General features: G+C 43.9%; 1 protein-coding gene across 1 annotated transcript; it reads right to left on the reverse strand.

Moving 5' to 3' along the window:
• Positions 1–1463: 1463 nt before the first annotated feature.
• Positions 1464–15195, reverse strand: LOC141050113 (olfactory receptor 11L1-like). The gene is made up of 2 exons (XM_073546946.1): positions 15148–15195; positions 1464–2384 (listed from the first exon to the last, which is right to left on the reverse strand). The coding sequence occupies exons 1-2, from the start codon at positions 15193–15195 to the stop codon at positions 1464–1466; spliced, it is 969 nt and encodes a 322-aa protein (XP_073403047.1).
• Between the last annotated feature and the right edge of the window lie 1292 nt (positions 15196–16487).

The following is a 16487-nucleotide window of genomic DNA, read 5'->3' on the forward strand; positions in this document are numbered from 1 at the left end:
AATCAGACCTCTAATGAGAACAATGGTGTAACACTTTTACTCCACCTAAAGGACTGACAATAAAACAATCCAAACCGACAAGAATAGAGTTTACTGGAAAAAAAAAGTTAAGAAACATTCTTTATAGCATAATGACTTGTAGATAAGATTTATTTAAAATTATAATTTAAGCAAACCAAAATTTATTTGGATGCTTATGTGGCCACAAAATGTACCCAAGTAGATGTAATATAATGAACACGTTTTTTGAGGGTTATATACCAACAAAATGTAATCCAGACCATGGAATAGTCTAAGGGTGAGCAATATAATACCAATACATTTTGATAAGATTTTGGAGGGTTATATACCTAGGAAATGTACCCAAGAACACGTAATACTGTATGGATGAGTAATCTAATCCTGAACTATGTTTATACCTTTTTTTGTAAGTTTTACATGACAATGTAATGCAACACTAAACTGCATTTTTTATGAAAATACAGTATTTTTACACTGTAATTGATGTAATTATATAGTCATAATGTCTGTTAATAACCAAAGTATGCATGTGCACCTACATGTCACACTTGTACAAAAAGGTGCGATATCGCTTGTTCTCTTGCAAAAAGGGTTTTAACCATATAAAAAATGACCAATTATTTAAATCAGATATATGTAATATTTGTATTTCTAATGTTTTAAGACAAAATTGAAATCTAGTGATTTTCACACTGGTCACAGTAGATCTTTTACCTTAACCAAATTCCAACCTTAGACGTATAGTTACGTCCGAGGATGGCCCCCAGTGTTTGCCACTGGCTCTGGTGATGAGCCTGCAACTTTTATGGCACCTGTCAGCTGATTCCATGTTCGTGTGGTTCTTACCAGGAAATTGAATGTCCATTCTGATACCCCACAACTAAGGTAAAATGTTTGGTCCTCTCGCACTGCACCTGACTTCCGAGTGTCATGGTGTCCAGAATTGTTCTATGCAGGACAGCAGAATGTACAATGTCGTTGACCTCCCTCGCACTCGTGCAGAACCATTCGGGAGCTATGACAACCTGAGTCTTGCGCAGTGCCAGATTACCGAAGATTCACATTTTTTTTATCATTTTAACCTATTTGATGGCACAGTATGGTTCATAAAGAAATGGCAGCTAGTGGATGCCATGTTGGTGAATCCGCACAGAAGCAAATTTTAAAAAATACGCAATTAAATTCCACTCAAATTTATTCAATCATCCCTAGCACACAGTATACACTATAAAAACATGAATTACGGTATATTTAATTAATTTCCATAAATGCAATAAAAATTGTTTATTTTTTACTAAAGAAACATCATGAACAAATATGTTTATTGATAACGTTTTCAGAGGTTATCACAATCTACAACAATACATCAACAAAGTCCAGTAAAATCATGGAAGCTGAATTAAACATAGTTTGACCATTTTTGACAAGTACTCTACCAGAGATTAGAGATATTTCAGAATCGCTTCCTGCACGGCTTTATTAATATCTTTATTTCTAAAACTATAGATAATGGGATTGACCAATGGAGTAACCACAGTATATAACAGTGATAGGATTTTATTAATATCTGGTTGTGCTTTTGTTAGAAAAATATAAACACTGAACAGAGTCAGGTAGAATATGAAGACCACAGCGAGGTGGGAGCTACAGGTGGAGAAGGCTTTCTGTCTACTGACATTGGACTGAATCTCTAAGATGGCACGGACAATATTACCATAAGAAATAACAATTATCACGCTGGGAATAATCACAAAAGCAATGCTTCCTAAACATATTAGCAGTTTTAAAGGAAATGCATCAGAACAGGAAATTTCCTGCAAGGGAACAAGATCACAGAAGAAATAGTCCATGATATTTGGCCCACAGAAATTTAGCCTTGATGCTGTTAATGTATAGATAATTGTAGTAAAAAAACTAGCCAACCAAGAATTGACTACTAATCGCAGGTACAATCCATCTGTCATGATAGTGGTGTATCGGAGGGGGTTACAGATGGCCACATATCTGTCATATGACATAACTGTGAGAAGAAGACATTCAAATAATTCTGTAACACAGAAGAAAAAATATTGAGTCATACAGCCGGTAAAAGTAATGGTAGCTCCATTATTCAGTAGAATGTAAAGTGTGTAGGGGACAATATCAGTGGGCAACAAGATGTCACTGATGGACAGTTGTGAGATGAAGAAGTACATTGGAGTGTGGAGGTTCTTGCTGGTGGACACCAGTGTGATGATCAGGACATTCCCACATATCGTGACCCAGAAGACTACAAGAAGCAGACAGAAGATTAAAATTCTTAGTTGTAGCCTGGCTTGAAAGCCTAAGAGAACAAACTGTATGACATCAGTCAGATTGGTAACCTTTAGAAAAAAAAAAGAGAGAAGACCTAAATATCAACTTTTGTAAGGAAATATATTTGGGTAGTGTCAATCAAGTCTTGTGAGCCCTCAGCAGGACATGCACTGGAGAGGAGGCATATGTCTACTATGAAAGTAAAGGTACTGTCACACTTAGCGATGTACCAGCGATCCCAACCAGCGATATGACGCGGTCAGGATCGCTGGTACATCGCTAGGTGGTCGCTAGTGAGCTGCCACACAGGCAGATCTCACCAGCGACATCGCTGGGGACGGGGGTCGCTACTTACCTGTCACACCAGGCGATCCTGCGTCCTCCCGCCCGGCTCCACGCGTTGCTCGTCCTCACAGCAGGAAGCGCCGCAGGAAGCTGACGACGAGAAACAGTCCTGAACGTTCTCGCGCGATCAGCGATAACCAGCGGGGGAGCCGGTCGTAGGTAAGTATCAGACACAGAGATATCGCTAGCAATATCGCTATAACGTCACTAGTTATAGCGATATTGCTAGCGATATCTCTTAGTGTGACATGCCCTTTAAGCAAGATGAAAGATCTAAAGGAAGCTAGAAATGTCAGACAACTGGTTTTCTGAGTTTTTTGATTAGGGTTTTCTCTGGGCCCATAATTGGATGACCAAGCCAATAAAAATGTAAATTAGTTATGGCCTCTGGAGTGTAAAGACATAAATACTGTATTTTATATGGAAAAGGAATGAAGGAAAAGTTGTGAAACAAACCAAAATGTGTGTGTTAGGCGTCAAGTTCCCCCCACTGCACAGGGGGAATCTCAAGCCATGTTCTCTGCTGTCTCCCATTCTTCAGCCGCAGAGGTTCCTGCTCAGCAGAGATGTTGGTACCAGCGTTTTGCTCAGGCTAATGCTATGTGTTTGGTTGCTGCTGTCGGCCCAGTTTCAGCTATAGCAACCAGCATTAGTCAGCGGCGAGCAGATGCTTCGGGGTCTAAGTCCTGCCTTTCTCCATCTGAGCATGCCCGTGAGTTGACCGGTCACTTGTGGTCGGAGGTCACATGTTCAGGTCCTCAAGCAGCTTGGATTGGGCCATCAGCAAGGTCCCAGAAGGCTGCAGTTATAAAAGGATCGCACGCCTGTATGCTAGTATAGACCATGTGTTGTCTGTGTTGTATGCACCGATGAATGTCTCTGGTGACTGAGTCATTATGAAACCCCAACCCTTGGTAGGCATGTGTTGTGCAGCCCTGCCAGCTAGTGCATAGGTTGATAGCACAGGTAGGAGGCAGAGTCAGCGCCTAGCACCAGCACCCAGTAGGGGCATTCGCCAGTGCAACGTCATGTTCTTAGTGGGTCTAGAGAGGCTCTTACCCCGCATTCTTGGGGCCGAGTCTAGAGATCGAACACTAGCGCAGATTCAGCTGTGCCCAGTGACTGCTAACAGGGTCCAGTATCTGTGCTCTGTGCAGCTCTGTGAAAGAACAGAGCTCTTCGCAGCTATACACATGGTGGCGTTTAACCCATGTGTGTCCAGTGCAATACTGCCATTTTATGTCCGCCATTACCGAGCAGCAGTTAGCATCTCTGCACGGTGGACCCCGGGCTGCGAACGCACCTTATTAACATCTTTATATTATTTGGTGGGTTCCGCCTGCCCTAACATTATACTAACCAGAGTTTTACTAGTAATGGCAGATGAACAAGGACTACTGTGGTACATCCAGCAGCTGGAGGGAAGGCTGTCGGCTCTCGAGCGTACAACCTCAGCTGTGGATGTGACTGCAGTAGCTGTTCAGGCAGCTACTGAGGATGCAGCCCATATCTCCATTGTCACACCTGTTCCGACCTTCTCCTGTCTCCCACTGCCTGATAGGTACTCAGGCGATAGCAAGTCATGTAGGGGATTCGTGAACCAGTGTGTGATACAACTTGAACTGCTAACTGCACATTTCCCCTCAGAGCGGGCTAAAGTGGGATTTATTACTTCACTTCTGTCGGACAGGGCATTGGATTGGGAGCGAGACGATCAGAGTGCTCTGTGATTTTTGAGCACTCTGAAGCAGGTCTTCGTTGGACCGGTAGTCACTCATGATACGGCTCTCCAACTGCTGGTATTGACTCAGGGCTCATCCATGGTCAGTCACTTTGCTGTCGACAGAGGGGACTGGCTGACCAGGTGAAAGATGTTAAGGCCAGTAGGGAGATTCCGGCCACACTGGAAGAGCTAATATCAGTCTCCACTTGCATTGAACTTCGATTCTCCGAGCGAAGGTAGGAGTCAGCAGAGGTAATGGTTGGCTCCTAGCTTCACCGAGCTGCCAGAATTCCTGGTCCAAGCGTCAGAGCCTCAGGAGGCCATGGGGGTATCACGAGCAGAATCTAAGTCTCGGACCGCTTGTGCACTCATGGTCTGCCATGTCTGTCAACAGGCTGGACATTTTGCCTCCAGATGACCTCAGCAGTCGGGAAAGTGTACGCATCTAGTTGCTATTGGAGGAGGCTAACTAGACACAGCGGCCTTTTCGTCCAAATTGTCCTTCAAGGGGATACTCACGCTAGGCCCATCCACTCATGCGGTAGAGGTTTGTGTAGATTCTGGGGCGGAGGGCAATTTCATGTCGTCAGCCTTCACCCAACGGCACGCAATACCTCTGGTGATGATCACCAAGCCAGTGATCGTCCAAGTGGAAAATGGGTTGACACTGCCCTCACAGATCACACACGAGACCATCCCATTTACTCTCACCATGTTTCCAGCCCACCAGGAGATAATCTCCCTATTAGTCATACCCGAGGGTATTGATGAAGTGTTATTAGGAGTAACATAGTAACATAACATAGTAACATAGTTTTGAAGGCTGAAGGAAGACCTTATGTCCATCTAGTTCAGCCTATTTTTAGTGCAGCTGTTCTGCATTGTTGATCCTGGGGAAGGCAAAAAACCCACGGAGTAGAAGCCAATTTTCTCCATAGGGAAAAAAATTCCTTCCCCTAAGCTGGGTCAACCATCTACCTATAATATTATGTTATTCGTAACCTTCTATACTGTTACTCACAAGAAAAGCATCCATTCCTTTCTTAAATTCATTTAGTGAGTTGTCCATCATCACTTCCTCAGGAAGAGAGTTCCAGAGCCTCACTGCTCTTACCGTGAAGAACCCTCTTCTATGCTGGTGCAGAAATTGTCTTTCCTCCAAAGGAAGAGAATGCCCCCTTGTTCTTGTCACAGTCCTTGGTACAAACAGTTCATTGGAGAGATCTCTGTATTGCCCTCTGATATACTTGTACATATATATTAAGTCTCCCCTAAGTCTTCTCTTTTCTAGAGTAAATAGACCTAATTTTGATAACCTTTCTGGGTATTGTAGGGAACCAACTCCATTTATCATTTTAGTAGCCCGCCTTTGAACCCTTTCAAGTTCAGTAATGTCTTTCTTGGGTACCTTGGTTCTGCTACCATTCTCCTCATATTGAGTGGTCCTCTGGGAGAATATTGGGATGGAGTGAGTCTTGTGAAGGTAGATGTCAGAAGGAATGTGTTCAGGTGGCTTCTACAGCAGTGCCCGCAGGTCTATCCTCTCTCCCCAAACACTATTGGTCATATGCGGACGTATTCTTCAAGAGAGCTGCGGAGACCCTTCTCCCCACCTCTATGACTGTCCTATTGATCTCTTACCTGGTGCTGAGCCTCCCCGGGGTTGAGTCTATCTGTTATATCTCCCGGAGTCGGAAGCAATGTCTCAGTACATCAAGGAGAACCTAGCAAGAGGATTCATTAGGAAGTCAGTGTCACCTGCAGGGGCTGGGTTCTTCTTTGTGCAGAAGAAGAATGGGGAGTTACGTCCCTGCATAGACTACAGGGGTTTCAATGCTATAACCATCAAAAATAAATACCCTCTGCCTCTAATCTCTGAGCTCTTTGATAGGTTGCGGGGAGCGAGGGCATTTACAAAATTTGATCCGTGGGGTGCTTATAACCTGATACGCATCCATGAGGGGGATGAGTAGAAGATGGTATTCAACACTAAGGATGGTCATTATGAGTGTGTTGTGATGCCCTTCAGGCTTTGCTCCTGCCATTTTCATAGACTTTGAATGACATCTTCCGGGATCGGTCGTAGTCTATCTTGATTATATAATCCTCTACTCTCCAGATATAGATTCCCACCGGAGAGATGTCTGCAAAGTGTTCAACCTCCTACAGGCTAACTTCCTCTACACAAAGCTTGAGAAATGTGTTTTTGAGCAGGAGTCCTTGCCTTTCCTGGGCTATATCATCTCGGCCCAGGGATTGGCCAACGATCCTGTCAAACTGGAGTCTGTAATGAACTGGCAAGAACCCCATTCTCTTAAAGCGGTGCAGTGCTTTATGGGGTTCATTAACTACTATCGCCAGTTTATTCCCCACTTCTCAACTTTGGTAGCTCCCCTGGTTGCCCTCACCATGAAGGGAGCTGACCCCAAATTATGGTTGAAGTCTCCAAGGTCTTTCTGTCTATAAAGTCACATTTCGCTAGCGCTACCATTTTACATCGCCCCAATGTCGATAAACCCTTTGTCATGGAGGTGGATGCTTCTTCCATAGGTGCTGGAGCTGTCCTCTTTTAGAAGGATGCCCAAGGTCGGAAGCATCCTTACTTCTTTTTTATCCAAGATCTTCTCACCGGCGGAGAAAAACTATTCCATCGGGGACAGGGAATTGCTAGCAATAAAATTGGCCTTTTCTGAGTGGAGACATTCTCCTGGAGGGGGCCTGTTACCCCTTCCAAGTATTTACGGACCATAAAAACCTTATCTACTTGCAGACAGCCCAGCGGCTAAATTCTCGCCAGGTGAGATGGTCTCTGTTCTTCTCCCATTTAGACTTCACCCTCCATTTTCTTTCTGGGGAGAAGAACTCTCGTGCCAATGCTCTCTCTCGCTCCATAGTGTCATCTGACACGGGAGATGAGCCTCGACTTATTGTCCCTTCAGAGAGCCTGAGAACCATGGCTCTGGTTTCCCCTGAGTCCGTGCCTTCAGGCAAGACTTTTGTCCCTCCTAATTTGCGACCGGAGGTTCTCTCTTAGGCTCATTCATCCAGGGTGGGTGGATATTTTGGGGCCAAAAGGACATGCTCTTGACGAGGTCGTACTGCTGGCTGCATATAGCCCGTGATGTTGGAGACTATATTAGGGTCTGTGTCTCCTGCGCCAAGAATCAGTCTCCCTGGCAGCGGCCTGCGGGTCTACTGTATCCCCTGCCGGTGGTGGCTAGGCATGGGCACAGGTATCTACACTGTTACAGGGGGTCAATGGAAATGAGCATGTGAAAGTCCTACCTTTCCACGTTCTGTTCTGATTCTGATTTAAGTCACAGCTGAAATTTTTCTCTGGCTACTGTAACATCCTCTAAGCATATTTGTAAAGATGGACAGAAGAGATGGTGAAGGAGTATAGAGTGAATATCAGACCCTCAATGTCAGATACCTGTGATAATTAGTTTGCCATGTGAGCCCAATAAAAGGAAAACTGGATGATCCACACTATTGAGCAGGACACAGTTTTCAAGTAACATGGGAAAGATAAAGGATCTTCCTGCTGCAGAAAAGCATCAAATAGTGCAATGCCTTGGTCAAGGGATGAAAACATTAGATATTTCCTGAAAACTTAAGCATGAACATTGTACTGTTAAGAGATTTGTGGCTGATTCTGACGTGTTCGTGCTGATAAAGGCAGATTGATGAAGGTTTCTGCCAGGCAAGTTCATCAGATTAAGAGAGCAGCTGCTAAAAAGCCATTACAAACCAGCAAACAGATATTAAACCTTAGAAAGAGTTCAGCCTAACCCTTACTTTAACCCTAACCCTAATCACATAAGACTTAATGGTTAAAGCAATGTATTTTAAAAAATGTTTGGGGTCTCATAATTTAGCCAAGTTTTGATTAATTTGTATAGTTTTTTCTATTATTTTGTTGCTGTAAATTATATTAAAAATTATTATGTAATAGTGTCATTAAAAATACAGCTTATCCTGAAAAAAAAGAATGTCAATAGAAAATTGGAAAAGTTGACTCATTAAAGGTTTGACTACCGCAGTCTTCAGTGGCCACAGCAGAGAAAAGTTGGCCATTTATTGGCTGGAATCATTAAGAATCCACAGAATCGAAAGAGGAACAGAGGAGAAGGCTGGCAAATTTCACCAGCAATAAGGAGAATCAATATATTGTTATTTTTTTATTTTTCATTATTTTAGTTTTTCAGAATAAAAAGCAGAGGTGAACAAGCTGTTTAAACGTATGATATGGTTTTGATAAGCTGAATAAATATGATATTTATTCTCTTCATTTCAAAATTGGTCAGTGCACTCGAGAAGAAATAAGGCCGCCTTACTGCGGCGCCCAGAAATTGTCGAGAGAAGATGGAATTAGTGAACTAGCTAATTTTCCAGAAAAGAACAAACAACACTTGAAAACCATTTTTTCGTTAGCACTCTTGGACAAAATAACAGGTAGATTTGTCATGGGAAATGATAATTTAGATGGTATGAACACAACTTTACGTAGATTCCTGCTGATACTGTGTACAGTGAATATCTAATAATTTACTATAAATATGATTCCTGTAGATTTGTGTTTATATGATTTTATAAAGTGAAAATCATAAAATTACAAATACGTTAATTTTTGCTCTGTAGGAAAATGATAAATATAAATTGCTCCAATAAAGATGGGAAACTATCAGAAGCCAGTGAGGAAGCAAAGACTAAACAGAACATAAAAACATGGACTCACAAGTTTACAGTTAAAAAGGAAATATTTTCATTTCTTTACATTAATTCTGTTATATATAATATTCAGTATTATTGAGATTTAGAATATTATTTTTCCAGGAGTCTGAACTCAGAGCATTCTGCTTGTACTTACATCCGGTGTTTCCATGCTGCTGTTTGGTGAAGTTCATCCGCACCTAAAAGAAAAAAATATTCATCAATTTGATCAATTTTTTCCAGATGAAGTGACCCAAAGACATAAACATTTACTCACAGAGCAGAAGCTACGATAGGACTCCGTGGGCATTTATATACGTTTATGCTCTCTTATGATTCGGTGGAGGGAACATATGATTTTTTTATTCTAAGTCTCCTGAGTTAAAGTCCAAATAGAAGGAAAATAAAATAATTACCAATTACTAGATAATTGCTAATATGACGCAAGCTGCATATTGAAGTAAGTTATGCTAGGTTAAAGAAAAGAAAAGTGTTTATGTAAGAGAACAGCAAATCTTTTGAAATCTGAATTTGATATCTTTATTAATTATATTAAAAAAAAATTCTGAATAAATTGATTCACAGAGAATTTCAAGTATGGCAAAGTTACTAATTGACCTGAAAAACATGTGTGTAACACTTTTAAGTCCCCTCTGAGTGTACTGAGCACTTTTCAAGCTTTTTACAATGTCAAAGTGAATGCCAAATGGACAGTGACTATTATTCACTGCCCGGCTGTCACACAATGTCACAATTCAGTGTTTGGTGAGTTCTATCTTTATCTTCTGAGTTGTGAGCTACATTGTTCACTCACTTTTCATATTCATAACATAATATCTGCTGCATTCCTGCCTTCACTTTTATACAATAATAGTTCTTCCTAATTGGCTGTGCTACTGTTACGCCGCCTGTCACGCTGCTCTCACCTGGGGCTGGGACCCCATGCCCGGCGTCACCACTTCCGGTGCAGCGGCTGCTTCGGGAGTCCCGTTGGATGCGCACGCGCACCTCTCGCACCTGGTTCCATGGTTGCTCAATGTTGCTAGTGCGCATGCGCGCTCTTCTCGGCTCAGTCTACCTCTCTATGGTCCTGGAGGACCTGACCCGGAGGTCCCTGTGCTCTTGCCCTATATCAGGCTACCTTTTCCTATGGGAGGTGCCTGATTATTGTTGTGCTTCCTGGCTTAGTCTGCTTGGTCCTTGCTTGACAGCTTGCTGTACTCAGGTCCGCTGCCTTGTTCTCTGTACCTGTACTCTGCCTTGTGCTCTGTTCCTGTACTCTGCCTTGCCGTGCTTCCTAGCACATGTTCCGTTCTACACTCTGCCCTGTGCTCTGTTGCACTTCTTGGCACACCTTCTGCATTGGCTTACTCTCAGGCGTGCTTCCCAGCACACGCTCTGCCTAACCCTGTGCTCTTGCATGCTCTCTTGCACGTGCCCTGCTTTGCCCGCACCCAGGTGTGCTTGTCAGTGCGCGCCATACGTGCTCCCATGTACTCACCTTGCACTACCCAGTATCTAGAGCACTCCCATGTACTTGCCTTGTATTGTTCTGAACCCACCGTGCTTCCGTACACTCACCCTGTACCGTCCTGTACCCTTCGTGCCCCTGGTACCAGCAGTCGTGATACCTTACCCCCTTGGGCTTGCCCATGACACTCCCTGTATAGGGGGTGGTCCTCACTAGGACAGCTTGCCCTGGGTGGGTTGGTGCCATGACCCAGAGGGTCCACTCCAGTAGTCAGCACAGTATAATCAGGCCATGGACCCCGCTGGTACCATAGCCTTTGCCTAAAAGGAACTGGTGTTCCTACAGGAAAACCAAACTAGGATCATGCCCTTTTGAAATCTATGAAGTCCCGTTTGTTGGCCTTACAGTCCTCTGACCCTGGGAATGCTTCCCAGTTGGCCAGTTTCCAACAAGAGCTCACTCAGCAATGCGACACCCAGGCCCATATCCTCAACTATATGGTGTCGGTAGATAACCGGCTCCTTTCCCTACAAGCTGTTGCCTCTGTTTCAGCCCAAGCCTCGGTCTCGCCCTCAGCGCCCTGTTTACGCAAATCAACCAGGGATTGAAGCTTGAGGAAGATAATTTGCATATTCCAGGTGCTTTGTGGAAAAAGTGAAGAGTCTCCCTAAGCAAGAGGATCGTTGGATACAGCCAGGACCAGCTGCTTGGAAAGCATCGCCGAACCAGGGATTGAAGCTTGAGGAAGATAATTTGCATATTCCAGGTGCCTTCTGGGAAAAGCGAAGCGTCTCCCTAAGCAAGAGGATCGTTGGATACAGCCGAGACCAGCTGCTTGGAAAGCATCGCCGAACCAGGGATTGAAGCTTGAGAAAGATAATTTGCATATTCCAGGTGCCTTTTGGGAAAAGCGAAGAGTCTCCCTAAGCAAGAGGATTATTGCAAGAAAGCTTGCCTGAGTACATTACACAAGAAGGAAGACATGCAGCAAGTCAGCTGGATCTAGGAGCAACATGGCGGATGTGGCAACCTACATGGTGAGCTGCAACATGTGCTACATGTTCACAGATCGACCAGAAGAAGAATCCAACTTCACCTGCCAGAAGTGTAGATTAGTGGCCCTTTTAGAAGAAAAGGTGCGTGGTCTGGAAAAAAGAATTGCAACTTTGAAACTCATCAAAGAAAATGAAGACTTCCTAGACAGAACAGAAGCATCTCTACTGGTCACAGAAGGTGAAGAAAGTGTCAGAGAACCTCGAAAAGCAGACGAGTGGAAGCATGTGACCAAAAGAAGCAAGAAGACCATAGAGACATCACCAACCACACTACTGACAAACCAATACCAAGGCCTTGCGGAGGATGACGATGGTACACCTAAGGATGAGGCACAACCAGCAAGCAAAGAAGAAAAGGGCACACAGCAACACCCAGAAGTGACAACAAAAAGTACAGCCAAGAAGCGAAGAAGAGTTGTAGTGGTGGGAGACTCACTACAGAGAGGCACAGAAGCAGCCATCTGCAGATCGGATATAACCGCAAGAGAAGTATGCTGCCTCCCTGGTGCAAAGATCAAGGATGTGACCGATAGGATACCAAAGCTCATCAGTTCCAAGGACGTCCAGCCATTTCTTCTGATACATGTTGGCACCAATGACACTGCAAGGAAGGACCTACCAACAATCTGCAAAGACTTTGAAGAGTTGGGGAAGAAATTAAAGGAACTGGATGCACAGGTAGTTTTCTCTTCTATCCTTCATGTAGACGGGCATGGCACCAGGAGATGGAACAGGATCCTTGATGCGAACAACTGGTTAAGACGATGGTGCAGACAACAAGGATTCGGATTCCTGGACCACGGTGTGAATTACCTGTACGATGGACTCCTCACCAGAGACGGACTACACCTCAACAACCTGGGAAACACAAATTCGCCAGAAGACTCGCTACACTCATCAGGAGAGCGTTAAACTAGAAGAAGAGGGGATGGGAAGAAAAACGTTAGACACAAACATGAAATCAGATATTATACTGATGAATGATATGAGGTGCGGCAAAGAAGATCCAAGACAACATACTCAGAAGGGAGGTAAGAAAATTTCTAAAACAACAGGGAAGAGATTTGAACAAAGCAAAATTCTCTAAACTGCATGCTTGCAAACACCAGAAGCCTGACAAACAAGATGGAAGAACTAGAAGCAGATATATCTACAGGTAACTATGACAGAGTGGGAATAACCAAGACATGTTTAGATGAAAGCTGTGACTGGGCAGGTACCTTACAGGGTTACAGTCTGTTTAGAAAGGATTGTAAAAATCGGAGAGGAGGAGGAGGGGTTTGTCTTTATGTGAAGTCTTGTCTAAAGTCCACTTTAAGGGAAGATATTAGCGAAGGGAATGAGGATGTCGCGTCCATATGGGTCGAAATACATGGAGGGAAAAATAGTAACAAAATTCTCTTTGGGGTCTGTTACAAACCCCCAAACATAACAGAAATCATGGAAAGTTTACTACTAAGGCAGATAGATGAAGCTGCAACCCATAATGAGGTCCTTGTTATGGGGGACTTTAACTACCCGGATATTAACTGGGAAACAGAGACCTGCGAAACCCATAAAGGCGACAGGTTTCTGCTAATAGCCAAGAATAATTATCTTTCACAATTGGTGCAGAATCCGACCAGAGGAGCAGCACTTTTAAGGTACTGTCACACTTAGCAATGCACCAGCGATCCCGACCAGCGATATGACGCGGTCAGGATCGCTGGTGCATCGCTAAGTGGTCGCTAGTGAGCTGCCACACAGGCAGATCTAATCAGCGACATAGCAGCGGTCGGGGGTCGTTACTTACCTGTCAGACGAGGCGATCCTGACGTCCTCCCGCCCACGTCCACGCGTTGCTCGTCGGCGCCACAGGAAGCCCAGCAGGAAGCTGACGACGAGAAATGGCCCAGGACATTCTCGCACGATCAGCGATAACCAGCGGGGGAGCCGGTCGGAGATAAGTATCAGACATAGCGATATCGCTAGCTATATCGCTATAACGTCACAAAAACCAATGACGTTATAGCGATATTGCTAGCGATATCGCTTAGTGTGACAGGCGACCAGTTTAGAGATGCCCTTAATCTGGTTGACTGGGACAATGTCTTCAGAAATAAGAATACAGAAAATAAATGGGAAATGTTTAAGAACATCCTTAATAGGCACTGTAAGCGGTTTATACCTTGTGGGAATAAAAGGACAAGAAATAGGAAAAACCCAATGTGGCTAAACAAAAAAGTAAGAGGGGCAATTAACAGTAAAAAGAAAGCATTTACACTACTAAAGCAGGATGGCCCCGCTGAAGCTGTAAAAAACTATAAGGAGAAAAATTCTTTAGCTAAAAAAATAATTAAAGCTGCCGAAAAGGAAACAGAGAAGCACATTGCTAAGGAGAGTAACACTAATCCCAAGCTGTTCTTCATCTATATTAATAGTAAAAGAATCATAAGTGAAAGTGTAGGCCCATTAAAAAATTGTAGGGAAAGTATGGTTGTAGATGATGAGGAAAAGCTAATATATTACACACCTTCTTCTCCACGGTATTCATGGTGGAAAATGAAATGCTAGGTGAGATGCCGAGAGACAAAGAAAACCCTATATTAAGGGTCACCAATCTAACCCAAGAAGAGGTGCAAAACCGGCTAAATAAGATTAATATAGATAAATCTCCGGGTCCGGATGGCATGCACCCACGAGTACTAAGAGAACTAAGTAATGTAATAGACAAATCATTATTTCTTATATTTAGAGACTCTATAGCGACGGGGTCAGTTCCACAGGTCTGGCGCATAGCAAATGTGGTACTCTAAAAGTGACCTGGAAATTACAGGCCAGTAAGTCTAACCTCTATTGTTGGTGAGATATGTGAAGGGTTTCTGAGGGATGTTATTCTGGATTATCTCAATGAGAATAGCTGTGTAACGCCATATCAGCATGGGTTTATGAGGAATCGCTCCTGTCAAACCAATCTAATCAGTTTTTATGAAGAGGTAAGCTATAGACTGGACCAAGGTGAGTCATTGGATGTGGTATATCTTGATTTTTCCAAAGCGTTTGATACTGTGCCACACAAGAGGTTGGTACACAGAATGAGAATGCCGGGTCTGGGGGAAAATGTGTGTAAATGGGTAAGTAACTGGCTTAGTGATAGAAAGCAGAGGGGGTTATAAATGGTATATTCTCTAACTGGGTCGCTGTGACCAGTGGGGACCGCAGGGGTCGGTGTTGGGACCGATTCTCTTCAACATATTTATTAACGATCTGGTAGAAGGTTTGCACAGTAAAATATCGATATTTGCAGATCATACAAAACTATGTAAAGCAGTCAATACAAGAGAAGATAGTATTCTGCTACAGATGGATCTGGATAAGTTGGGAACTTGGGCCGAAAGGTGGCAGATGCAGTTTAACAATGATAAATGTAAGGTTATACACATGGGAAGAAGGAATCAATATCACCATTACACACTGAACGGGAAACCACTGGGTAAATCTGACATGGAGAAGGACTTGGGGATCCTAGTTAATGATAAACTTACCTGGAGCAGCCAGGGCCAGGCATCTGCTGCCAAGGCAAACAGGATCATGGGGTGCTTTAAAAGAGGTCTGGATACACATGATGAGAGCATTATACTGCCTCAAAATATACAAAAAACGTTTAGTGTCTGCTCACCTCCTCCTGGAGCGCACGGATCCTGTTGTGCAGCAAGTTTTCAGAACTTAGAAAAAATAAGTCCAGCACTGCCTCTGTACAAATCCCTGGTTAGACCGCACATGGAGTACTGTGTACAGTTTTGGGCACCGGTGCTCAGGAAGGATATAATGGATCTAGAGCAGGTACAAAGGAGGGCAACAAAATTAATAAAGGGGATGGGGGAACTACAATACCCAGAGAGATTAGCAAAATTAGGATTATTTAGTCTAGAAAAAAGACGACTGAGGGGCGATCTAATAACCATCTGTTTATACCAAGGAAGGTGACGGTCACAAGGGGGCATTCTCTGCGGCTGGAGGAGAAAAGGTTTTTCCACCAACATAGAAGAGGATTCTTTACTGTTAGGGCAGTGAGAATCTGGAATTCCCTGCCTGAGGAGGTGGTGATGGCGAACTCAGTCGAAGGGTTCAAGAGAGGCCTGGATGTCTTCCTGGAGCGTAACAATATTGTATCTTACAGTTATTGTTAGGTTCTTTAGAAGGACGTAGATCTGGGGATTTATTCTGACAGAATTTTATAGGATGGACTAATGTTTTTTTTCAGCCTTACTAACTATGTTACTATGTTACCCTGATATAGTGGTGACCCCAAGTTGTGTTGGGTTTTTTTGAACCAATGCCGGTTACATTTTGAGCTCTTGCCACAGCACTACCCCACCGATCATGCTATAATAGCCTTTACAATTTCCCACTTAGAGGAAGAGGCATTAGCGTGGGTGAATCCCCTCCGGGAGCGTGATGATCCACTCGTTTTTCAGCTTTCCACCTTTCTGGACACCTTCCGCAAGGAGTTCGATGAGCCGGGTCATCTGGCTTCAACCACCGAGTCCCTCTTTAACCTCCATCAGGGTACTCTATCAGTAGGACAATATGCCATCTGTTTTCTCACCTTGCCCTCTGAACTCGGTTGGAACAACGAAGCCTTGGTAGGGGCCTTCTGGCGTGGCCTGTCCGGTCAGATTAAAGATGAACTGGCTGGTCGGGATAACCCCACCTCTTTTGAGGATCTGTTCTCTCTTGCGACACGTATTGACCAGCGCTTCCAAGAGCGTAACTGTGAGGCAGCCAGAGAGAGAATATCTCCTCATCCCTCTCCGTCTACTTGCAGTCCTCCCCACTTGTGACCTGTGCCTTCTTCTGCGGGTCCCGCTTCTGAGCCTATGCT

Source organism: Dendrobates tinctorius, unplaced genomic scaffold (genome assembly GCF_039654945.1).
Source record: "Dendrobates tinctorius isolate UK_male_01 unplaced genomic scaffold, ASM3965494v1 ptg000151l, whole genome shotgun sequence".
In the NCBI taxonomy this organism is placed as follows: domain Eukaryota; kingdom Metazoa; phylum Chordata; class Amphibia; order Anura; family Dendrobatidae; genus Dendrobates; species Dendrobates tinctorius.